General features: G+C 48.5%; 2 protein-coding genes and 1 long non-coding RNA gene across 5 annotated transcripts; 1 reads left to right on the forward strand and 2 right to left on the reverse strand.

The window, feature by feature from the left end:
• Window positions 1-102: 102 nt before the first annotated feature.
• On the reverse strand, window positions 103-7,592 carry CUEDC2 (CUE domain containing 2). Of its 3 annotated transcripts, none has more exons than XM_088842288.1 (9): window positions 7,443-7,592; window positions 1,931-2,017; window positions 1,457-1,600; window positions 1,301-1,362; window positions 1,177-1,214; window positions 827-1,006; window positions 653-714; window positions 511-571; window positions 103-431 (listed from the first exon to the last, which is right to left on the reverse strand). In XM_088842288.1, the coding sequence occupies exons 2-9, from the start codon at window positions 2,002-2,004 to the stop codon at window positions 285-287; spliced, it is 768 nt and encodes a 255-aa protein (XP_088698414.1). In that variant the 5' UTR covers window positions 2,005-2,017; window positions 7,443-7,592; the 3' UTR covers window positions 103-284. The 3 variants fall into 3 exon arrangements, with proteins under 3 accessions (XP_088698414.1, XP_055280749.1, XP_055280750.1); XM_055424774.2 differs by having other exon boundaries at window positions 1,093-1,214; window positions 7,443-7,591; XM_055424775.2 differs by having other exon boundaries at window positions 1,093-1,214; window positions 1,931-2,014; window positions 7,443-7,587.
• A 2,479-nt stretch (window positions 7,593-10,071) lies between these two features.
• LOC129555402 (uncharacterized) lies at window positions 10,072-16,245 on the forward strand. The gene is made up of 3 exons (XR_008685753.2): window positions 10,072-10,098; window positions 12,847-12,921; window positions 14,420-16,245. It is a non-coding gene; the product is annotated as an uncharacterized LOC129555402 (long non-coding RNA).
• Window positions 16,246-18,763: 2,518 nt separating this feature from the next.
• C12H10orf95 (chromosome 12 C10orf95 homolog) lies at window positions 18,764-19,430 on the reverse strand. Its single transcript, XM_055424301.2, has one exon. It carries the CDS (start codon window positions 19,428-19,430, stop codon window positions 18,792-18,794), a length of 639 nt encoding a protein of 212 aa, XP_055280276.2. The 3' UTR covers window positions 18,764-18,791.
• Between the last annotated feature and the right edge of the window lie 6,286 nt (window positions 19,431-25,716).

Here is a 25,716-nt window from a genome sequence, read left to right on the forward strand (position 1 = left end):
TTGCCTGGTACCGCTGCCCTGTTGGAGATAGGGTATGTGAGGTTGTGAGAGACAGACACAGTACTCCAGCACCCCAGCTGTGAAATGACCAGAATGCACTCACACCTTCCTGGGGCTACCTTTACTGTGCCTGTGGCAGCTCCAAGAGGAGGTTAACACTGTGGAGCAAGGAAGTTGGGAAGGAAGGGGGACAGGAGTTAGGGCGGGCCCTGTGAGGTGTGTAGGGCTCCTGCATCCCTCTGGGATCTGAGCCTAGATGGCTCGGGAAGAGTCTGGCAAATGCCTCAGTGGAAGCGGTACTTTCTGGCCGGCTTGAGGTTGATGTATGTGGCCTTCATCTCCTCAGCCTCAGGATTCCGCACGTCTTTGAATCGCTCCCCTTTGGTGCTTACTATCTGGTTGTCGATGTATCGGATCAGCTTCTTGGGAGCCTGTCAGGACGGCAATCAGGCAGTGAGCAGCGGAAGCCTGGAGACAGATGTGCCCGCTCCACGACCCCAACCGTCTCACCTCCTTAGGAGCCATAGGACGGTGAATCTTCTGATCCTCTGCGCTATCCACCATCATGTACCTGCCAAAAATTGGCTGGGTGAAGCTCTTGCCACCCTGGGAAGACCCTCAAAGGTCCCAGCCCTGTCCAGCCCAGACTCACTTCTGCAGGATGAAGGACTTCAGCTCATCCTTTTGGGGGCCTCTGAGACGCCTGGGCAGGTCCTGCAGAGAGAAGCCAGGTGTAGGGCCTAGGGTACCAGCAGGGGAAGCAAATGGGGCTAGGCTAGGGCAGGGGCTTAACACTAAGCTGGAGCATGGCTGTAGCAGAGGATACCTGGTTGGGGCCATCCCAGGCTGGTGGGCCCTCCTTCCCCTCTACCAGCATCTGCACAGCTTCTTCCAAGTCCCCTCGAGCTTTGGTCAATACCCACTGGGCCTGCTCCACTGAACAGGTGGGGAAAACCTCCAGGAGTACGTCCACCCCTGGCAGCAGCTCTTCCTCAGGGCCGGCTGCCTGTGGGCATAAATGTTGACAAGAGGCACTATTTCCTCCTTTCCAGCCCCCCGAGCTCCTTCACTGGTACCCTCCTCTACCAGTACCTCATCTTGGGTGTCCCCAGCAGAAAACATCGTCTTTTCTTTGAGCTTTTCGGGCTGCTGCAGGGGCTCTGGGGAGATAGATACCTGACCTTGGACCTCGGAGCTCTGTGGCTGCACATTCTCTTAAAGAGGCAAAAAGAGCAACAGGTTTGCCAGGGCTTTGGAGGAGGCAGTTTGAGTCACCCAGGGGCCCGAGTCCCAGGCTCACCTTTGTTCCTGGCACCACTCAACTGCCCTGACAGCTTCTGGATCATGTCCCCTATTGTACCCCTGAAAAGACCAGGAGGGTGGTTAAAGGACAACTCTACCCACCCTCCACCATCAGCCAGCCCCCCTCGTCCTCTTGGCCCCAGCCAGGCCCCACCTGGGGATGTGGGCGAAGCCCGGCACATAGGCCTCCATCATCTCAGTGAAGGCTTCCATGTCGAAATTCTCTTCTGATGGGCCTGAGGGGCCCAGGTCCCCAAGAACCCCGAGCACATAGGAAAAGATGACGTCATCCAAGCCGCTGCAGGAAGGGAACAAGACAAGCCCTGTTAGCCTGGGACTCCAGTCCCTGGCTTCCTGGGGACCATGAGGCAGACCTCAAGCCTTAAGCCTGAAGAGTATCCCACCCTCCCCCTTCCTCAGAGATTTGGTCTCCCCTCTTTTCAACAAGGGTGATGGGAACAGGATGAGAGGCAAGGCCACACCAGCAGATCATAGTCAGCCCTTCCGCATCTCAGGGACAGGGCTGAGTGCTTCCCACCCCAGTCTCTCCACTGGCCAGGGTCCAAAGTCCTGCCCAGCTGCTCCAGCACTGGCCCAAGCATGACCCTTCTAGAAGAGCAGCTTCTACCTGAGGTCGGCCTCTGGGAGGTGTGTCTGGACAAAGGCAAGGAGGGCTGCACTGACAATCCTCTCCAGCTCCATGCTCTCTCCTCTGCTGAAGGGATACAAGATGGAGGCTTGTCAGGCCCTCTTCTGCCTGCCCCTGCCCATCAGGTCCAGGGGCAGCCAGCTCCTCCCTCCTGCCCTGCTGTGGAAACCATTTGTTGAAGTTGCCCATAGCTTCCAACTCTCTGGTCCTCCCCTGCTCCCTCAAGCAGAGCAACGGCCCCCCGCCTCCCTATCTCTCCACCTCCTCCAGCCTGAGACAGGACAGGACACTGTCTCAGGAGAAAGTTTCCAGAGTGGAGGTTTCCCTCCTCCTTCCCCATGACCTCTCCCCATCTCCCCACCCCACTCCCCAGAAGTAGGCCCAGATCTTCTGGGAAGACGCCAAGGTCTTGAGGTCACATGCCTCCTGGCTGAGGAATCCCATCACTGAGAGGGCCACTGGGCCCCCAAGTCCAGCCACAAGGGGCCCATTGTCCAGCCCCCCAAGGAGCAGGCCTCAGGACTGAGCACAGCCATCCCCCCACCCAGAATGGGCCACCCACCCTCCACACAAAGGGGCTTTTCTGGCTCTGGGGCCCAGATAGAAGGGGAAGTCTTTCATGAATTCTATCTCCCTGCCTGGTCCTTGCCCTTCCAGCAGCTTGGGGCTATCTACAGAGGCTGCCATTCTTGTTCCCAAGGCCTACGAAGTCCTAGAAGATCTGGCCTTTGCCTACCTTCCAACTTCACCACTTCCTCCTCGCTCACTCCACCAGCATCCTTTGGGTCCTTCAAACTTGCCCAGCTTCTTCCTGCCTATCTCTTCCAGATATCCACACAGCTCATCCCCTCAACTCTGCCGGGGCTCTGCTCAAATGCTGCCTCCAGAGAGAGTGTCCCTGACTAACCTACCAAATTCCCCATACTCCACAATCTCTTTCTCTGCTTTATTTTCTACATGGCATATATTACAGTTTAATGTTATTTTTATGTTTATTTGCTTATTGTCTCTCCTCCCCCATAGAACATAAGCTTCAAGAAGAGGGAGTTGGGAAGGACTTTGTCTTATCCTTTGGTATAGCCCTAGCACTTAAAAAATGCCTGTACTTAGTAGGTGCTTGATAAATACTTATTGACTTGTTTCTATCCTACTTACATGCTTTTGACTCCATAAAGTCTGTATTTGGTAGTCAAGAACATACAGGTGGGAACAAACTGCTCCAGATCCACAAATGTCAGCTTATCCCAGTTAGAAGACTCAGGGGCTGCTACCCCCAATTCACCATATCCTTTCCGTCTGTGTATACCCCCTCCAAACAGGCACCTCCTCCTGTTTCACTAGCTGACACAACTTGCTCAGCTGCCAAAGCTGAACTTGGGGCTTACCCTGAGTCTCACCCTCTCTCAACCCCACCTGCTGCAATCAGTCAGTCACCAGGTCCTGGTCAAGTCTACTGTCTTATTATTCTCCATTCTAGCCACTTCTCCCCAACTTCAGTCTGGCTTCTGCTCCAGCATCTCTACCAAATCTTCTCAGGCTAAGGTCAGGAGTTACTGTTTTCAGGTTTTGGTCTAATTGTTTTTGTTGTTGAGTGGCTAAGTTGTGTTCAACTCTTCCGCAACCCGATGGACTGTAGCCCTCCAGGATCCTCTATCCATGGGACTTCCCAGGTAAGAATACTGGCGTGGGAGGCCGTCTCCTTCTCCAGGGGATCTTCCAACTCCCGGATTGAACCCACATCTCCTGTGTTACAGGCAGATTCTTTACTGATGAGCTACTGGGAAGCCCTAATTGGTCTAATTAGGTTGAACCATATGAATTTGCCATTTTATTTTATTATCCATTTTTTATCAAGGAAGAGAGAAAGAGAAAGGCCATTTCTTACACTGTCACCTAATAGTTGCCCTTTCAGCAGCATCAGTATTGGTCTAGGAGGCATCACGTCCTCCTGTTTCTCTTCCCCCTCCCTGGCCATTTCTTCCCAGGTCATCTTTGCCCCTCTCTCCTCCTTCCCTCTAACTGTGGCAGCAAAGCTCAGGCTCAAAGCTGCTTCTCCTCTCTCTTCAGTCTGCACCCTCTGTCTCTGGGAGATCTCATCAGGCCCACATCCTCTTGTTACAACTCCATGTCACCAGTTCCCAAATGTCCAACCCTCTAGTCCAGCCTCCTCTGAGCTACACACTTGTACATCTCTCTCTGACACTTCCATGGGGATGACTTAACGTGTTCCAAACTGGCGTTCTCCCAAGTCGTCTACTCCTCCAAGGCTGTCCCCACTGTACATATGTCCATGTACCCAGCTGTTCCTGCCACAACTCAGACCAGATGCTGCGAGGATCCCTGACACCATCCTACCCTCTGCCTTCCCACATCCCATCAGTCACCAAGCCCTACCATTATCTCTCAACATATCTACTTCTCTCCATCTCTCCTCCCACTCAGCTCCATCTCTTGCCTTAACTGCAAGTTTCCCAATCCTTTTCCTCACCACCATCTTTCCGCCAACAACCTATTCTCCACAAAGATCATGGCTGTACAGTCTTTACAAAAAATCATGTTCTTCCTGCATAACATCTATCCATGATTTCCTGTTTCCAGATTAGTCCAGATTCTTTTTGTGGCCCTCAATTCAGGGCCTTACTCCTGCCTCTGTCTCTCCAGCCTCGTCATGTACCACTGCCCGTCCCCCTCCCCACCCAGATCATTCCCCTCCACCCTGGCTTGCTGTCACCTGGCCAGCACTCCAGCTTTTTCATGGCAGGAGTCTCTGCATGAACTGTTTCCTCTGCCTGGGTAACCTGCTGCCTTCACCCCTTCACTTGCTAACTCCTCTCACCTTTCAGGTTTCATGTTACAGTTCCCTTCAAGGGATGCTGTCCCTGACCCTCTAGAACTGGTTTGGTCTCCTCTATCTGACACCCTTACTGCAGACTACACTTTTCCTTACTTAGCAACACCTTTTATAGCTATAATTTAAAAAATTACTGGGGCAATGTTTAATGATTCTTCAACTTGCTTCATGAGCGCAGGGACTACACACCTGGTTTATTGATCAATGTACACTAAATAAAGTTACTTCCCACTTCACAAATGAAGAGATTGAAGCTCAGTGGGTTTAATGACTTGCCCAGAGTCACCTGGCTTGACTATGGTAGTCAAAAGATAAATCCAGGACTTTCTAGTTGAGTGTATATTTGAGGGGCTACTTTGGGAATGGGAGGATGTCAAGACCTCTGATTGGGTTGATACAGGGCTGCCATCTACAATCGCAGTTCCTTGGTCCCCTGACTGGTAACACAGAGTTGCTGTGACAGTACAGGGTCACTTGGGACAGCAGAACTGAGAAGCCCTATCCTACCAGGGGAGGCCAGCCTCTTGCTCCAGACCCTAGTATGGGCGAGGAGTGTAACTGCTCAGACCAGGCATACCAGATCCCATCATGCTGCTCCCCCAAGAAGTCAGCCCCCTGTGAAGACCAACATCCACCCCAGGTTATACCACTCCTGGCTGCTAGCAGTTGTCTGCCAACCTCTGCAAGGACCAAGGTCCATGGATGCTGCATGAAAGCTCAGCCATTCCCCTGAGGGAAAAAGCTCTCAGGGATGTGGTTGATGCCTAGCTTCTAGCCAAGGTCCAAGAAGTTATTCATAGGAAACATCTCACTGTGCTCAAATAAAAGTCTTCCTGCCCTGAGCTTTTGCTCTGGCTTGTTTCCTAATAGAATGTCCCCCTTCCTCCTGTTCTTGGGCTGCGCAAATTTTCCCCAGCCTTCAAAGCTTGCCACTTTTTTCTTTCACCCTTTTCCACCCCTTAGGCTTCACTGGCATTCCTTTCCTACCCAGAACCTTCTCCTAATATTTCTCCTCATAGTCCCTGAGTTGGGAAAGCTGCAGCCCAAACAGCCAGGCTTCTCCAGGGTCAGAACATGATTTCCCCAAGACTTTTCAAATTCTGGATATAGCCCACAGAACCCCATTACATCCTGGGGGCGCCAAATCAGGGTTCACTGGTTAGTTGCACCCATGAAATGTGACTGACGTCCTGTTGTGAGTCTTGTTTGAATACCTCTGATGAAGGTAATATTTAGCATTTACTGACTGCTTACAGGGCTTCCCAGGTGGCAGAAGTGGCCCTAGAGGCACTAGACAAACAGAGGTGGGTTCGATCCATGGGTCTGGAAGATCCCCTGGAGGAGGGCATGGCAACCCACTCCAGTATTCTTGCCTGGAGAATCCCCTGGAAAGAGAATTCTGGTGGGCTGCAGTCCATAGGGTTGTATAGGGTCTCACAGAGTCGGACACAACTGAAATGACTTAGCACTCGTGGATGACTGCTTAAGATCTGCCAGGGATTGTTCTGTGCTCTTTACATGTATTAATTTACCTAATCCTCACAATTACCCTAACATATAGATACTAATATATCATATTATCCCATTTACCCAAAAGGAAATGGACGCATTGTGAGGCTAAGTAATTTGCCCAGGGTCACAAAGGAAGTTAATGGCAGTTTTATACCCAGGCAGTCTGGCTCCAAAACCTTCACTGTTAACCACCATACTACACCACCTTTCATGATGCAAAGGGTCTGTCCCCAACCTATGTTCTGATCCTCCTCTCCTGCTTGGCTGGCCCTCTTGCCTACCTCAGAATCTTTGCTCACACCATTCTCCCAATTCAGAACGTCTTTACCCCTTTGCCCCTCACTTTGCAGGACTCACTTCCTCTCCGGAGCCAACCCTGACTGCACCATCCTCACTGGCCAGGTGGCCTGGAAGCATCTCCGGACCGCACAGCTCTGGACTCTCCAGATGCTCCATTATGCCTCCTCCCCTCCCCAAACAAATTTAAGTGAAACTGGGGAAAGAAATACTATGTTGTTCCCTTCGGGTGGGGATGTGCCCCAGGTGGAGGAAGACCAGTAGGCCATGTGGGAGGGGTCCCGGAAGCGGAGTGGAAGAAGCCCCGGGCATTCAAGAGTCTAGAAACGAGGTCTTCACTGCTTCTCCCAGACCCTATGAAGCCCGGCTCCTGGGGCCCTGGTACATAACGCATGTTCCAGAGGACATCATAGTCCCCTGACCCCCAAGGCAGCTCTTAGAAGCACCAAGGGGATCGAGGGGTATACGGGTCTCCGGCATCCAAAATCAGGCGGGAGTATAAATGCGGGGTGATAGGAGTACAGGAAGTGGGGCCACGATGATGGCCGACCCCTGAAGCAGCAGTTCCCTAAACGAGCTAGCGGGATACCCTTAAGAATCCAGAATAGTGGGCCCGAGGGCACATAGATGCGCTTGCGGCCCTGGGGGACACATGATGAGGGAGGCCTGAGCAAGCTAAAAAGTGACTCGATACAGGCCACGGCGAGAATCAGAGATGGGGGTCAGGCGGACCCCGGGGGGTACCGTGGGGAGACACACAGGACGGGTACCCTGGGTCAGTGCTATCCGCGACTCTTCCAGCCCTGAGTCAGAACCTAGAGGGGGAATCACCTGCTCCGTCGGGCGCCGCCGGCGACTTGTCCCGCGCGGTGCAGCTCACATTCCCCCAGTCCCACCAACGAGATCAAAGGCGGGGCCCAGAGCGGTTCACTTCCAGAAGCTCTGTGGTGGCCATTTTTAAGAAGGGCAATTGCCCATAAGTGGGCGGGGCTTCTGGTTCCAGTCTCCTTTGCCTCGGGGTTTTGGACGGGCTCCCGCGGCGGCCATTTTTTGAGGGTAGGGAGGAGTTAGGCGTGAAGATTACGCCATGGGTGGAGTCTCACCGACTGATTGTATCTCCTCCTAGTTCCTCGTCTGTCCAGACCAAGGACATTTGGCCCCACCCAGTGTATTCCCATCCACCTTATTTCCTAGCCCCCCAAATCTCCCTCATATCCTGTCTCTTCCCCTCGACTTCTCCTTGTTTTTCCCGTCTTCCCACAGACCCGTGGCTCACTGGTTGATTCTGGTGGCCCCTACTCCTAGACCTGGTGTTCCCCAAATCCCACTGTCTCTCCTCCTACGTGTCCAGTCCAGATTCAAGCCCTGTCACCCATTAACTCTTAGGCACTGACTTAACCGCCACGCGTGGGTGTGCGTGTGTGTCGGGCTCTTTGTGACCCCATGGACTGTAGCCCCCAGGCTCCTCTGTCCATGGAGTTTTCCAGGCAAAAATAGGGGAGTGGATTGTCATTTCCTCCTCCAGGGGATTTTCCCAACCCAAGGATCAAACCTGTGTCTCCTGTATTGGCAGGAGGATTCATTACCACAAAGCCACCAGAGAAGACTATATTTGCACCACTGCATTCTCTTGACAGGGATGTCTCCCCAAGATTAGGGTGGCTACAGGGCTTAAGTTTTCGGACCTGGAACCTGGTTTGGATGGGGGAAGGGGCAGCAGGTGCTCTGAGGACCCACCTGAGCTTGGATCCAGGATGCCGGCAGGCCAGTACCTTAATGCCCATGTTGGCAGGGCTCCTTATTTAGGACAAGATGGCTGAACCCCAGTACCCAGTAAAGCCTCACCTTCCTCTTTCTGTTCCTGCTACCTCAGCTCCCCGGTGCTATCCAGGGGGGAAGCCCAGAGCCTTCCCTTCCCAGAAGTCCTTCAGTGGGTCATGATGAAAAGAGTTCCATTCAAGAATGAGCTCTCCCATTCCCAGTCATGAGGCTGAGCTCTTTTCAGATCTAGTCCCCCTGTAGGGTGCTGGGGGCCCAGAGATTGTCCCTACGCTGAGGAGCTTATGGTCCAAGGTAGAAAGTCCCATTCTCTCTTCCCTAAGGACAGAAGCAATGCCAAAATATGGAGAAAAAGGGGATTACCACTCCCTATTCCAGTCCTGTTCCTCACTTCAGCCTCCCACCTCCCCACTAGGATTCTCTGGCCTCAAAGAGAGCAAGATGTGGGCTGCTGGGGAAAGGGAGCAGGAAAGGGGAGGAAAGAAGGAGGGAGCATCTTTGGCGTCGCGTCTCCCATAAAAGCCCTGCTGCTGCCAGCCTGGTGCTGCTGGGGTTAATGAAGGGTGCGGTGACAGCCACTTTGAACTCTGGCCAAGCAGGCCCCTGGGAAGGAGGTGATGGATAGCTGCCAGGCCTCTAAAGACTAAGCCACCGCTCCCTTCCCCCAGCCCCCCATCCGTCCTCCCTCTTCCCTCCATTGCACAATACTGATGCCTCTTCTCTCCCTACCACCCCCACTACAGGAATTTCCAGGTTTCCTCAGTAGAGCTGCCCCTGGTTCCAAGCCCAAGACCCTGACAACCATCCCTGAGACTGTACCTTTCCCCCTCCCCCACAGCCTGTTTCTTGAATGGCAGTGGATGTAGCTACTTATCATGGGAAAGAACTTCCTGAGGTTTTGGGGAAAGACCATTTAGGGGGAGCCCCTCAATTCCCAGCTCAGATTCTGGAGGGTCGCAACTCTGTGCAGTAAGAGCTGGGCTCTGGAATCAGAGGACAGAGGGTGGGCTGGGGAGAGAGCCCACCACAGACCCAGGGACACATACAAACTGTAATCAGGAGCTCCAGGGAACACTAGTCCCATGCAACATTCCACACTGTCTGGGCCTTAAGCCCCTGATTTTTCTGTCCCCTCAGGTCTCAGTATCTTCCCACAGAATGGGAATAAACTCCATTTATGCTTTGGATGCAGCTTGAAGCCACATGAGGTAGAGGAGGTAGACTGGTGCCTCCTCCCTCTCCATTCCGTGAATGAATTCTGCAGCTGATGCTGGGCCTCCTAAGCCGATGGGGAAAGCTAGAATCTTGTGCTGAAGCCTCCACTAGCACATCAGCTCCCCACCATTCAACCTCAGAGTGAGGAACTGGGCTTGAATTAGGCAGAAAGGGCAGATTTCCCAGACATTAAGGGCAGAGAAAACCCAGGCGGCTGGTTTCAAGGGGTGGGAGGGACTCATTCAGAGACTGAGGTGAGGAAGGGTATGCTTTGAAAGATGGTGGGGGGTAGAGAAGGGGGTCCCCATTCTTGCTTGAGGTCATAAAGGGCTCTCTGGGCAGGGTGCCCGGCCCTCCCACACCTTCCTCCTTTCTCAGAAGAGCCAGGATGGGGCGGGGGCGGGAGTTGGCTGGGGCGGGGCCTATTTAAGGAGCAGTCTCTGGGAGCATCACTGTAGATCCAGCTCCAGGAGGGAGAGGAGAGGCTTCAAGGGTAAGTGCAGACCTGTTTCTCTCAAGTTGGGGGTGGGGGTGGAGGGTGGCTCTTGAGCATGCCGGCTTGCCTTTCCCTCTCCAGAGACAGGCTGCAACTCTGCCCTGAGTGGAAATAGCACCCCAGTCCTCAGTTTAACTCTCTAGAAAGTCACAATGTGTTTCAGGGAAGTCTTTCTCTTCCGTCCCCTTATCTATACCAGGTACTTCAGATCTTCATTTCAGGTGTGTTTGTGTGTGTGTGTGTAGGGGCAGGGGTGGTGGTTTCAGGGAGCTTGGACTCCTGGGCCTCTGTCTTGGGGATCCACATTTTGTGGGTCTTGTTTGGCTCAGGAAGCCTGTCTCTAGAGAAATACCCTCTCAGTGTACCTGCTCTAGCTCTTCCCCTGTCCCTTGTCTGTCCAATTCCACACCGAGGCCCATTGGAGCACATTTGGGCAGGGGATGACGGGACTCATTCTGCATGGAATCCCTACCACAGCTCTGAGCCTTCACCCCTCGTATCTAACATCAGTATCCTGTTGGAATTGAGAGAACCTTTGCCTCTTCTAGCAATGGACCCCTATTTTCTGCTCCAAGCTCAGACCCTTCCTGGAATAGGAGGAATCTTGAGATCTCAGGTTTCTCACCTGACCCATCCTGGGGATGAGGAAAGGTTCACAGAAGACAGCGGAGGGCAGCATCAAGGTTAAGAGAACTTCGGCCACCTGGCTCTGAGAACTGAATTCCATAGGCTGTGAGCGCTAGCAAATGCCCTAGGGACTCAGTTCTGGTGCCCGGCTGTGCTACACCATCAATACTGAGGTCATGCGGCATCAGCCAGGTGCTGCCACTGGCTCAACCTTTTAATAACTTCAGTTCAAGCCACTCTTCTTGTCAAAGACTTGAATGGCTCCCCAAAACTCCTCACTTTGCCGTTAAAGTCTTTCAAAGTATGGCCTCCACTTAGCTTTCAAGCCTTATCTTCCACTGCTTCCTGGTTTATAACCTGCCCTCCAGTGAAACCCTGCTCCTTCCGCCATGCTTTTACTCATGCTGACCCCTCCTCAGTTCTTCTTGGACACCTCCTTTCCATCGCTGTCAGATTCCTACACATCCTTCAAAGTCTTTCTCAGATGCCTCTTACAAGAAGCTTCTCCAATGCCTCACTGACGCATACAATGTCCTACAAATCCTCCACACTCTGCTTCCAGTGGGACTTGATTCGTGAGCCCCGTGATGACTAGTTTAGTATTCTTCACAGAGTGGCTGTTCAATAAATGTTCCTTGTATTTTGCTGAGCATGTCTCATGTATGAAGAGGCCTATATGTTAAGGCTACCGTCAGATTTCCCAGGTGTACTCTGGGTTTACTGTTGGGTAAGTTGTTAATTTCTATAGGCCTCAGTTTCCTGATCTGTAAATGGGGATAATAACTATATCCACATCAAGGTTTTGTGAAAATAAAATGATAGTTTCTGTACAGGGCTTAGCACAGTGCCTACACAGTAAGAGGTCAGTTAAGTGTGTAAGACTGTTGTGATTACCACCCTCCAATGTGAGTTACCCAGTTGGGAGGTGGGAAAGGGTTTAAAAGTGGTCAGTCATGGTTTATTGGCAAAGGGCTCTTAACCAAATGCCAGGGTTGGGTAAGGCTGGGGCGAAGCCAGGAGGAGAAGACCTTCAGGATGAGAGTTGGTGGCTCAAGCCCCACTGGGATAGGGACAGTAGGTGGATTCTACCTACTGTGTGACCTTGGGTGAGTCACTCCTCTCTGGCCTTCGTTTCCCAGCGGAAAGTAACTTGAGGAGGTTGAGCCAGATAAACAGTAAAGTCTCTGGCAGCCCTGATGTTTTATGAGTTCTAAGCTTCTAAGGGTCAAGTTCAAAGAAAAGATCAAAGAAAGTGGCATCTAGGACTCCCTGCAGGGCTTCCTTACAGCCACAGGGCTGGAGCACTGGGGTTTGGAAGCAATGGCAGGCTGGACTGAGCTGAGTGGCAGCACTTCCTTCAAAAAGTCTATAATTGGGGACCTCCTCCCTCACTGGGGCTGGAGGATAGGGGTAAATTATGTGCAGCTTCTGGACATTTCCAGGGCATAAGTGGAGGCCTTGGGGGAAGAATGTGTGTGAGCAATGTGGATTCTCAGAGATGAGGAGACTTGAGAGACTTTAAGAGTGGGCCTGAGAGGGTAGAAGAGGAAGGGGATTCAGAACACATCTTATATGGTGGGAGATTCATGATTTACTTAACCTGCTTTGTTTCAAAAAAAAGAAAAAGGATTTGAGGAGGCTTACCAGCATGTAGAAAATTCTCTAAGATTAAAATATAAAATCTGTGACAAATTAAGTTTTAAATGTGTATCCTTTTTGATCCAGAGGTTCAATATCCTTATTATCACTATTTTTAGTTAGAAATTGTTTCAGACGTACAGAAAAGTTGCCAGAATAGTACAAAGAGCTCTAACTTAGCCTTATACCAGATTCACCAACGGTTAACCTGTTTTTTGCCATATTGCTTTCTTTAATCTATAGTCCTCATTCAAATCTTGCTACTTGTCCCAACATTGTCCTTCATAACAATGTTCACTCTGGTCCAGCATCCAAAAGAGGATCATGCATTGCATTTAGTTTTCATGTCTCTTTCATCTCCTTTGACTTGAAACCTTTGTCTGTTAGGACACTGACATTTTTGAACAATTTTCTCTCAATTTAGGTTTATGTTTCCTCATGATTATGCCTTACCACTGAATTTTTGATGTATTTTTTCAGCTTAACATATCCAAAGCACATGATGTCAATTTGTCGCCATTAAAGAAAAAAATTTAAAGACACTCATTAAAGATGGTAAGAAAAAAAAAGATGGTAAGGAAAAAAAATGGTAAGAAACTTGATTTTGTTTAAGAGGGACTACAGGAATGGGGTTATTAAAGTCTTACCCACCACTTTTCCTTGTTATACTATTAGGTTACTATTTTCTTCAGGTTACTATTTTAAAATTTATAATTAATAAATATCTTATTGGAACAGATCTGAAACTATATAAATATCAGGTTTTTCATCAAACTTTCACCCATTAGTTTTAGTATCCAGGAATGATTCTCACTTGAATCAATCATTACTGTGATGATTGGGAATGGTAATTTTCTAATTTCATTTTTCCTTCTTCTATAAGGAGAGCTTTCCAGTCACATGTTTATTTAGTTAATATTAGCATGGACTTAGGGATCCTTCGGAGAAGGCAATGGCAAGCCACTCCAATACTCTTGCCTAGAAAATCCCATGGTCGGAGGAGCCTGGTGGGCTGCAGTCCATGCGGTCACTACGAGTCAGACATGACTGAGCGACTTCACTTTCCCTTTTCACTTTCACACATAGGAGAAGGAAATGGCAACCCACTCCAGTGTTCTTGCCTGGAGAATCCCAGGGACGGGGGAGCCTGATGGGCTGCCGTCTGTGGGGTCACACAGAGTCGGACACGACTGAAGTGACTTAGCAGCAGCAGCAGCAGCAGGGATCCTTATTTTATTCAGTAGGTATAACCTGTTACTGTGATTATTTGTTTTGATGCTTAAAGTGTCCTAGATTTGGCCAGTGAAAGTCTCTTCAAGTTGGCTCCTTTGTTCTTTTGATATTTTTGAGGAGTCCTTTAATTTCTGGCACAAGTTGCTCCAGGCTCATCTTGTATCTTTCCTGCCACAGCCTTGAAATCAGCCATTTTCCCAAAGGGAGTGGTTCCTTTTTTGGAGAATGGAATTTAGAATCAAAGATCTGGGCACTGGCTGTGCTTGTTGCTACTAGGGTGTCATTGTTCAATGATTCAATCTCTAATTCTAAGGTTTCAGATTCCACAATTTAACACTTGTATCTGTGAACAAAGATGCATATTCAAGGACATTTATTTTCTCATCACTCTCTCAGCTTATTTCTCAAATGCCTCCTAACTGTTCTCCCTATTTTTACAATGGCCCCTCTATAGTCTCTTTTCCACAGATCATCCAGAATAATTTTTTAAAAATCTCATCACATTTCCCTGTGCTCATAATCCTCCTTTAAGAAAAAAAATCCAAAGTTTTCTACATGGCTTCAAGATGCCACAGGATCCAGCTTCATCTGTAACTTCATTAATTATTCAGTTCAGTTCAGTCACTCAGTCGTGTCTGATTCTTTGCGATCCCATGAATTGCAGCATACGTGGCCTCCCTGTCCATCACCAACTCCCGGAGTCCACCCAAACCCATGTCCACTGAGTCGGTGATGCCATCCATTAACTATTACATTCCCACTAACTCACAGGACAAGGACACCCCAGTCAAAGGTATTTGTACTTGCTTTTCTCCCCCAGCTATTCAGATGGCTTGTAAAGGTCTTTATTAGGTCTCCACTGAAGAACTGTACAAAAAAGATCTTCACAACAAAGATAATCACGATGGCGTGATCACTCACCTGGAACCAGACATCTTGGAATGTGAAGTCAAGTGGGCCTTAGAGAGCATCACTACGAACAAAGCTAGTGGAGGTGATGGAATTCCAGTTGAGCTATTTCAAATCCTGAAAGATGATGCTGTGAAAGTGCTGCACTCAATATGCCAGCAAATTTGGAAAACTCAGCAATGGCCACAGGACTGGAAAAGGTCAGTCTTCATTCCAATCCCAAATAAAGGCAATGCTAAAGAATGCTCAAACTACCGCACAATTGCACTCGTCTCACATGCTAGTAAAGTCATGCTCAAAATTCTCCAAGCCAGGCTTCAGCAATATGTGAACCGTGAACTTCCAGATGTTCAAGTAGGTTTTAAAAGGCAGAGGAACCAGAGATCAAATTGCCAACATCCGCTGGATCATGGAGAAAGCAAGAGAGTTCCAGAAAAACATCTATTTCTGCTTCATTGACTATGCCAAAGCCTTTGACTGTGTCGATCACAATAAACTGTGGAACATTCTGAAAGAGATGGGAATACCAGACCACCTGACCTGCCTCTTGAGAAACCTGTATGCAGGTCAGGAAGCAACAGTTAGAACTGGACATGGAACAACAGACTGGTTCCAAATAGGAAAAGGAGTACGTCAAGGTTGTATATTGTCACCCTGCTTATTTAACTAATATGCAGAGTACATCATGAGGAACGCTGGGCTGGAAGAAGCACCAGCTGGAATCAAGATTGCTGGGAGAAATATCAATGACCTCAGATATGCAGATGACACCACCCTATGGCAGAAAGTGAAGAGGAACTCAAAGGCCTCTTGATGAAAGTGAAAGAGGAGAGTGAAAAGGTTGGCTTGAAGCTCAACATTCAGAAAACAAAGATCATGGCATCTGGTCCTATCACTTCATGGGACATAGATGGAAAAACAGTGGAAACAGTGTCAGACTTTATTTTTTGGGGCTCCAAAATCACTGCGGATACTGATTGCAGCCAGGAAATTAAAAGACGCTTACTCCTTGGAAGGAAAGTTATGACTAACCTAGATAGCATATTAAAAAGCAGAGACATTACTTTGCCAACCAAGGTCCGTCTAGTCAAGGCTATGGTTTTTCCCGTGGTCATGTATGGATGTGAGAGTTGGACTGTGAAGAAAGCTGATCGCCGAAGAATTGATGCTTTTGAATTGTGGTGCTGGAGAATACTCTTGAGAGTCCCTTGGACTGCAAGGAGATCCAACCAGTCCATTCTAAAGGAGATCAATCCTGGGCGTTCATTGGAAGGACTGATGCTAAAGCTGAAACTCCAATACTTTGGCCACCTCATGTGACGAGTTGACTCACCGGAAAAGACTCATGCTGGGAGGGATTGGGGGTGGGAGGAGACAGGGATGACAGAGAATGAGATGGCTGGATGGCATCACTGACTCGATGGAGATGAGTTTGAGTGAACTCCGGGAGTTGGTGATGGACAGGGAGGCCTGGTGTGCTGTGATTCATGGGGTCGCAAAGAGTCGGACATGACTGAGCGACTGAACTGAACTGAAGAGTCACCTCTTCAGAGAAGCCTTCCCTAAGTATCCTGCTGAAAATAGCACCCCATCCCTTATTGTGGTATGACATTGCATTGTATATTCCCCTTTGCTTATTGTCAGTCTTCATTTCCCTACATTACATCTCTAAAGTAAGCTCTATCATGGGCAGAGAATTGTTTATTTTTCTCCTAGAGCCCCAGTGCCTAGAATATTGCCCAGTATATGTGGCTCTCAAATGCCTGTCAAGTCAATGAAGATGACTTTCATTCCTTGGGACTTTTGCATTCACCATACTTTCTGCCTGGCTTCCCCTCATCCTTCTCTTTGCACAGCTAGCTTTTTCATATTCTTTAGGTCTCAGTTTAAATGTTTTCCATAAGGACAGAAACTGCCATGGCTATCTCATTCACGACTATATCCTCAGGGCCTGCAATATTTCCTGGCAAATAAAAGGCATTCAAGAAATTTGTTGGATGGACTTTTAATAGCCAAAAACTGGAAAGAATCCATATTCTACAGACTGTTAAAGAATGAGGTAACACCATGTGCACTGGCATAAAATGATGTCCAAGATATACTTACTGTAAAATGCAACAAGCAAAACTGCAATTCCTTTTATGTAGTTAATATGAGGTGCACAGAAAAAAATAGTAAAAAAATACTAGATTGGACCTCAGTGATCATTTGTGGGTGATGGGCTCCCCAGGTGGCCCTAGTGGTAAAGAACCCTCTGGCCAATGCAGGAGACATAAGAGACACAGGTTCAATCTCTGGGTCGGGAAGATCCCCTGGAGGAGGATACGGCAACCCATTCCAGTATCCTTGCCTGGAGAATCTCATGGACAGAGGAGCCTGGGGGGCTACAGTCCATAGGGTTGCACACAGTTGGACAGAACTGAAGGGACTTAGTATGCCCACACAAAATATTAGAACAGATTTTAACTCTATTTTATAAATTTCTATATTGCAAACTACTTTTTAAAAACAAATACTAACCTTAGAGCACTTAGTATATGACAGTTACTGTGGTAAACATTTTGTATGCAGGATTTCATGATATCTTCTCAATAATCTTATGAGACAGGTCCTGATACCATCATCCCCATTTGCGATGAGGAAATTGGTTCAGGGCCATTAAATAGTTCACTCAAGGTCACACAGCAGACCCAACACACTACAACAGCTCCCTGTGTTTCCATAATTTAAAAAAATAAGGAAAGGAAAATAAGATAAAACTAGGAGTAACAGTTCAGGATCCAGGTTTTACACAAAAGATGCTAAGCAAATTTGGCTCCCTAGAAACCAGGGCAAAGATAAAAATATGATCAATTATGGTGCTTCAAAGATCAAAAAGCAAACCACTCATCAGGAGAAACATCTTTCCAAGTGCTGAGGTTTAACAGAACTTCTGCATGAAGCTAATAATTATAGCAGTGTTTAATCAAGTGATCTACAGTTTCAGTAACATACCTGTATACCCAGGTATCTGCTGGCTAACTACAAATGGTAGTTCATTGAAAGCAATTCCATGAGGAGCCAATTTATACAGCCTGGGTGTCAGACCTGGTAATATGGCTAGACCTGTAGTTAAAATTGGATTTGTGGCTTAATCCTCCAGCATATTCCTAGAATAGTGCACATTCAACCTATTAAAGACTATTAGCAAGAAGCAGGGGACAAGATACAAATATATGTATGACCAAGTCCCTTCGATGTTCACCTGAAACTATCACAACATTCCATATCGGCTATGCCACAATACAAACGTTTAAAAAGAAATCAGGACACAAGACGTGACATTCATCTCAGATTTCAACCCTGGTAAAATTTCAAAGTAGGTTGTGTTAGTTTTATTCTTCTTTAACAGATGAATAAACTGAGGCTGAGAGAGTCTAGAAAATGTCAATCAGTTCAGTACAGTCTGTCCGACTCTTTGCAACCCCAAGGACTGCAGCAGGACAGGCCTCCCTGTCCATCACCAACTCCCGGAGTTTACCCAAACTCACGTCAGAGCCAGCCCTAAATCTGTGTCTTAGGGATCCCTTCCTCAGCCATGCTTGCCATCCACACCTCAAAATAGCTGATACCCTCAGAATCTCCCTATGGGTGGTGGGCCTCAGGACTTAGGAGAGAGTCGTCTTGCACTGGAAGGCACCTGGTTAAGGGAAAGTGGGGCCCAGCAAGTGAGGAAGCACACGTTTCCCACTCTAATCCCTGACACCCTGTACCCTCAAAAGTAAGGCTCACATTACATAGGTGAAGAAACCCCACCTCCACCCCCAAACATGAAAACAATCTTAAAGTCTACACCTAACTTCAGTCATTTACTTTTCTTTACAAGCTGGGAATAAGTGGGCCCTCAGCTTGGGGAGTTAGGGGAGATTTGCTGGGGAGAAGAAACGAAAAAGGGCACGTGGGGCTCACTGCAGGGCAGGGTTCATGGGGAGGAGGTTGGGCAGGGAGGAAACAAAGGGTCCAGGCCCTTCTTCCACCACACGCTCAGGCTTTCCAAGTCCAAGGAGAAGGAAGGAGTAACAGGAAACCCACTCAGAGATGTCTATGATCCCTTTTCACTCTCGCCCCGCCATCCTGCAAAAACCTGAAATCAAGCAAGAGCAGCAAGCCAGCGGAGATTTAAAAAAAAAAAAAGGCAAAAATACAGGTGACAGGTGCACCCAGCGCCAGCGCGTAGCTGCGGCGGCAGGAGAACGGCGCTCGTGCTCACCGTCGCCTGCCGCCGGGCCTCGCGCGCCCTCAGCTCAAGCCTTCCTCTTCTTCCGGCGGCCGCGCTCCACCGCTTCCCCCGCGGGACTGTCGTCCCCGCTGTCGCTGCTGGCCGGCGGCCGGAGGACTCCCCTCTCGCCGCGGTAGTCGGGCTCTCGCAGGCGCGGCGCGCCCTGCAGCAGGAACTCGCCGCCGCGGTAGGTGACGCGCACGTCGGTGCGCGGGTATGTGCCGTACACGCGGCGCAGCTCCCGGCGCACCGAGTCCGGCAGCTCGAGGCGCGGGCCAAGCGTGCGCTCTACGTGGCCCCACCGCAGCTCGGCCTGCAGGGTGCCGCCTTCCGGCCACTGCGCCCCGCTCTCGACCGCCGCGGGCGCCTGCAGCGATGGCCCTAGGTAGCCGGGCGCGGGGAACGGCGGGCGCAGGGCCGCGGCGTAGGCCGGCGGGAAGGCCCAAAAGGGCGGCGCGACCTCCAGGGGCGTGCCGGTGGCGTGGAAGCAGTGGTATTCCCGCGGAGCAGCCCACTCGCCGGCGCACAGGCCCCGGGGCCGGCTGCAGAAGTTATGGGCCTGGATAGGGGGCAGCAGCAGAGGGGCGGGCTGGTAGGTGTAGGTGAGGTGCTGCAGCAGAGGCCAGACGTCCTCCCCAGGCGCTCTGCAGTAGTATGCGTACATGGTCTGAAGTTCAGGCGGCCGGCGTGGTTCCTGGGGCCTTGTCCTAGTCCAGACCTGAAGTAGGGGAGGTGGATGCGCTTTGTTCTCACGTCCACTGCAGACCCTGGTGCCTAGTAACGGAGGCTCTCGTTCACAGCAGGAGCCCCTGCGATTGTGCCCTTGGCTTTGGGGAACTCTTACTAAAGAGTTTGGCCACCAGGTCACCTCTTGTCCTAGGACTGGACCCAAAGCCCAGGCTCCCGGCAGGCAGAAAGGACTCAAGGCCGTTTGAAGCCCCCAGCCCTGAAATGCTCTTCCAGGTAGCTCCCTACTCACTTGTCTCCTTTAGCCTCGGGGAGCTGGCCCCCAGCATTTGGAAGAACCAGAGAGATCCAGGAGCAGGGCTCCTCTTTACCACTTTTCAGTTGATCTGCTGTTCTTCATGCCCTGACTCGGCCACACCTGGAAACCTCCTGGTTTCCAGGCAAAGGGAAACACCTTGACCTTGCCAGAAGCCAGCCAGCCTGTGTTTACACTGGGTGAACCTGCTGGAATCACGCTGGCCCCAACTTAGACACAACATCCGTGAGGGCATCCTAGTGCCCTTTGCAATTAGGTTAGCTCTCTGTTATCCACATCCCGTTTTCCCAGTCAGATGGATTGAGTTATCCTAACATTTGAGTTAAGCTCCTCCTCACCAGGCACTGAATCAAGTTGCTTCTTGGTTCAGTCGTGTTCAACTCTTTGAGACCCCATGGACTGCAGCACACCAGGCTTCCCTGTCTTTCATCATCCCTGGGAGTTTGCTCAGACTCAGTTTGTCCATTGAGTCGGCAGTGCCATCCAACCATCTCATCCTCGTTCAAGTTGCTTATGAGCATCTAACTTCAAGTTTACATCAACCCTAGAAATGAGGTATTAATAGTTTCCCCACCTTACATAGAAAGAAGCTGCTTGCCTCAGATTTGGTATACAATGAATGTATTCTATGACTGGGGCTTATGTAAATATCTTGTTCAGTCTCACACAGTTATGTTAAGGGCAAAATTCTCAAGACTTGTGCTATCAGTGATAGCATAATCACCAGTCTATGCTGGGTCTGCTTTCCCACTATCTGACTATCCTCCCCTCTAGAATGTTACATAAGAGCTTATAACTTCCTTTCAAAGAACTTCTAATTCTTATTAGCCACATGAAGAACATGTTGATATCGTTCTCCTGGAATAGATTAAGGAACCAGAGACTCAGGAAGTTAGGCCATTTTCCCATCTTCTCACAGTCTGTAACTGGCACTGTGGGATTTGAACTCAGTCCAACTGATGCCAAAGCCCGGAAGCGACTTGGGTGAAGCCAGAAAGGTTGCTTCATTCACATGGGGTGAGGACCATCTGAGCTCCAGTCCCCATTGGCTGAAGGTCATGCCCTTCCACCTCTCTTCCCCAGTGGAGTGGGTCATAGTTGCTGGATGGTTAAAATGGATACCCTCTCCCAGTTGCTGGGCTGCCAGGACATCATACTTTCCTTCCTCCTCTGTTGATCTAAGCAGTATTACCACTAACCCCCACAGTTTCTCATAGATTTTCAGCATCCCTCAGAGTCCAGCTACTCTCTGGGAAGTTCTCCCACACTCAGCCTGGTGATGTCATGTTTATTCCTGACTGCGCCACTCTTTGAAGTCTAATTCAGGTCATTGGCCTAGTGACAGCAGTAGCTCGGACTGGTTTAGGTTATCTACCTAACACTCCCTATCCGACAGCTCCAAGAAGGGAGCCACCCCCTCTGTCCTCTTGAAGAACTGGTCCCAGGGACTTCCTGGCGGTCCAGTGGTTAAGCCTCCCCATACTTCCAATGCAGGGGGCACAGGTTTGATCTCTGGTTGGGAAACTAAACCAAAAAAAAAGAACTGGTTCCAGGACATAGTGGTCTTTGTTGGGGGAGGCCTCCCACCCCCATGATGTCCATGGCTTAATCCCTAGGGACTCCTTAACATGTTACATTACATGGCAAGGGGGAATTACGATTGCAGATGGTATAAAGATTGTTAGTTAGAAGTCCTTAAAATAGAGAGGTTATCCTGGATTATCTCGGTTGGTCCAGTTTAATTACAGGAGTCAAACATGGAAGATGGAGACTTAAGAGTCAGAGTATGTGATATTTAGTTCAGTTCAGTTCAGTTCAGTCCAGTCCAGTTCAGTCACTCAGTCGTGTCCAACTCTTTGCGACCCCATTAATCACAGCACGCCAGGCCTCCCTGTCCATCACCAACTCCTGGAGTTCACTCAAACTCATGTCCATCGAGTCGGTGATGCCATCCAGCCATCTCATTCTCTGTCGTCCCCGTCTCCTCCCTCCCCAGTCCCTCCCAGCATCAGAGTCTTTTCCAGTGAGTCAACTCGTCGCATGAGGTGGCCAAAGTATTGGAGTTTCAGCTTTAGCATCAGTCCTTCCAATGAACGCCCAGGATTGATCTCCTTTTGAATGGACTGGTTGGATCTCCTTGCAGTCCAAGGGACTCTCATGTGATATTAGAGTGACTCAATCAGCTATCGCTGGCTTTGAAGATGAAAGAGGGTCATAAGCCTCTTGGTTGTGAGCCAAGAAATGCAGGCAACCCCAAAGCTGGAAAAGACAAGGAAGTGGATTCTTCCCTAGACCCTCCAGAAAGGAATGCAATTATGCCATTACCTTGATTTTAGTTAATGAGATAGAATTCCAGTCTCCAGAACTGTAAGATAATACATTTGTATTGTTTAAAGCCTCTAAGTCTGTGGTAATTTGTTAGACCATTAGTGGAAAATTAATATACCTCCCCACTCTATTTATAACTTTGCCCCTTTCTCCCCCATGGGGATCTGGTCACCCTGAGTGGGAGATGAGAGTGTGAGACCAAGCTCAAGTTGAAGCCTGGGACAATGAGAAGCCTGTGTTTTAATGTTCTGACATACTTGCTGAAGACCTCTGCTGGTCTGGGGCGGAGGGTAGTTTTAAGGAAAAATGAGAAAAATAAGAACCAGGCCAAGTTTCTCAGCGTTCATTCACCCTGATTCCAGTAACAGCCTCCGGATTTTTAGGGTTCCACACCTTGTCTACTCTTAGGAAAGTGGTTCTGGGGGAGTTGGTTCTAGCCCATCCTTAAATTACCTAGGTGATTTAGTGCTAGACCAATCATCACTGTCATCCCTTTGGCCTTAGTGACTAGTTTAGGCTAGCCATGTGACTCAATTTGGGCCAATGGGAGCCAAGTCCAGGGCTCTGTTCTCTTATTGTGGAGGGAAGGGCTCTCTCCCCTGGACTGAAATCTGGAAGAATGCAGTTCTGGGTCCAAAGGTGATGCTCTGTCAGCATGGAATTGCAGAAGAAGTGGAACCATAGGTCAGAGGGAGAAATTGAGTCCTGATGACGTCGTTTGAATCCTGGACTTTGAAGTTATGTGAGCCATTAAATTCCTTCCCCCCACCTCCAGGTTTTTTAGGATATTGTTGGTATACAGCTCTGTATACGTTTAAGGTGTAGAGCATAATGATTTGACTTACATTTATTGTGAAATGATTACACAATAGGTTTGGTCAACATCCATCATCTCATATAGATACCAAAAAAAAAAAGTTTATTTTCCTTCTGATGAGAACTCTTAGGGTCTACTCTCTTAACAACTTTCAGATATACCATACAGCAGTGTTAACTTTGGTTATTATGTTGTATTTTACCTCCCTAGTATATATTTATCTTATAACTGGAAGTCTGTATATTTGATCAGCTTTATCCAACTTCCCTCTCCTCACCCCACAATAAATTCCTTTCCTGCTTAATCTAGTCTTTTTTTGTATATGTAACCAGTTTTGTTTACTTCATAGAAACTTAACTACAAAAGACACAATGAAATGGGCATTTAAAAAATTATACCAAAGTACCATCATGTTAGCCTTTGGAAGATTAAATGTTTATTATACTGTGGAGTGGGGTCTTCTGTTGTTTGCATCAACAATACACCCTGAGTGTTTTTCCCCCAGAATTTATGAAAAAATTCAAAATACAGCAACCTGAGTAGTTTTTGATCAGTGACCCCCATGATCAGAGGCTCTTTTTCAGGCAAAGTAGAGGATGGATCGGGGAGAGAGAGATTGAAAGCCAGTCTTGGAGGAGGTTCACATCCTGGTTTAGGAAAACTGACAACCAGAACAAGAGCAGGGAATGAAAAAGACATGGGAGCAGATTCACCTGGACTTGATTCCAGGTGAATCAACTGCCTGGATGGGTAAAGGTGTATGCACATGTTTTTAGTTCGGTCACCTGGATGGGTAGTCAATGTGATCCTGGAGATAAGAAACATGAGGGGGTGACAGAAGTTGTGACAGTGCTGAGTTCTGGTGGGATATTTGGAGAAGACTATCTAGCAGCAGTTTTATATTCAGGCTGGAGATAGGAGTTGGGCTGGTCATGACGGAAAGGTAGTAAGTGAAGTTACCAAAGCCGCTGCTGCTACCCTGGCCCATATTACGTGTACTGTGTCATCATGGATGCCAATTTGTTGGGTTCCACTTATGCCTTTTTGAGGGCAACTGAGGTATAGTTTATGTATAATATTGTAAGTTTCAGGTGTACAGATAGTGATTCACAATTTTTAAAAGTTATATTCCATTTATAGTTATGATATTTGACTATATGTCCTGTGTTGTATTATATATTCTTGTAGCTTATTCATTTTATATATAGTAGTTTGTACCTCTTAATCTCTTGCCCTTCCCCTTTTCCTTCTCCCCACTGGTAATTTGTTCTGTATATCTGAGTCTTTCTTTTTTTGTATATGCACTAGTTTGTTTTATTTTTAGATTCCACATATAAATTAAATCATACAATATTTGTCTTTGACTTATTTCACTTAGTATGATACGTTCCAAGTCCATTATTGTTGTTGCAAATGGCAATGTTTCCTTTTTTTTTTTTATGTCTGAGTAGTATTCCATTGTGTGTGTATGTGTGTGTATTGGGACCTTCCCAACGGCTCAGTGGATAAAGAATCTGCCTGTAATGCAGGAGACACAGGAGACCGGAATTCAATCCCTGGGTCAGGAAGATCCCCTGGAGAAGGAAATGACAACCCACTCCAGTATTCTTGCCTGCAAAATCCCATGGACAGAGGAGCCCATGGTCTACAGTGCAAAGGGTCGCAAAGAGTCGAACACAGCTGAGCGACTGAGCACACAGCATATATATATATAGGCTCACATGTTCTTTATCCATTTATTTGTTGATGAGCACTTAGGTTGCTTCCACATCTTGGCAATTGTAAATAATGCTGCTATGAACATTGGGGTGCATGTGTCTTTGCAAATTAGTGTTTTCATTTTTTTCAAATAAATACCTAGGAGGGAATTGCTGGGTCATATGGTAATTCTATTCTTAGTTTCTTGAGAAACCTCTGTATAGTTTTCCATAGTGCCTGAATGAATTTATATTCCCATCAACAGGCAGTCTTGGTTTTGAAGTCCCTCTTACCCCATATAGCGTATGGCCTGATGAGTTTAAGTGAATACATGAAAAGAAAATTGAAAATGGAAATTTGGGGGACCCTCTCTCCGACTAGGAAAGCCCTGGAAAAATGTGCCCCAAGGAGGGGGCCTGAGGCGTTGTTAGGTGGGAGGAGACTATGGTGGGACCCAGATGGAAGAGGTTGGAAGCCAAGGGAGGAAAGAACTTCCGGGAGAATGTGTATCTCTTTCCCATGATCCAAGGACTCTGATACAACTTGAGAGAAGGCGACATGATCTTCAGTTGTACCACATGTCCCCTCCTGGTTCTCTCTGTGCTTGACAACGGGGAAGGAAATCAGATATAATCAAAAGCCTGGTGCTGACCAAAAGGGTAACTGGTTACACTGTCTATAAAATCAGAGGCTAAGGGAACACCGAGTGTAACTGGGGCATTAAGTGCAGTACAGAGGCCAAAGCCTTCCCTGGAAGACCACATCTAGTTCTCACCCCTTGGCAGCTTAGCCCATTTTTCTGTTTCCCCACTGGATACCCAGGGAGGGCTAAGCGAAGATTCAGGGTTGCTCTGAAATAAAGGTGCTTGCATTCCAGAGATGGAATGCCAGAAAGACTCCTTTAGTCAATTTACAGAGGACCTAGTGTATCAGACTCCATACTGAATGCTGGGTTTCCTGCCTTCTATGCTAGGAAAGCATAGACAGGGATAAGGGGTAGCAATGGGAGAGAAATGGTAGTCTTCCTTCTAGTAATGAGGGCTTTCTAGAACATTAGGGGTTTCAGCAATTGCTTGAAGTCTTTAGAAGAGACATGATGCCTGT

The sequence above is a fragment of the Moschus berezovskii genome, chromosome 12 (genome assembly GCF_049115385.1).
Source record: "Moschus berezovskii isolate FMDL1 chromosome 12, NW_MosBer_1.0, whole genome shotgun sequence".
NCBI lineage: Eukaryota > Metazoa > Chordata > Mammalia > Artiodactyla > Moschidae > Moschus > Moschus berezovskii.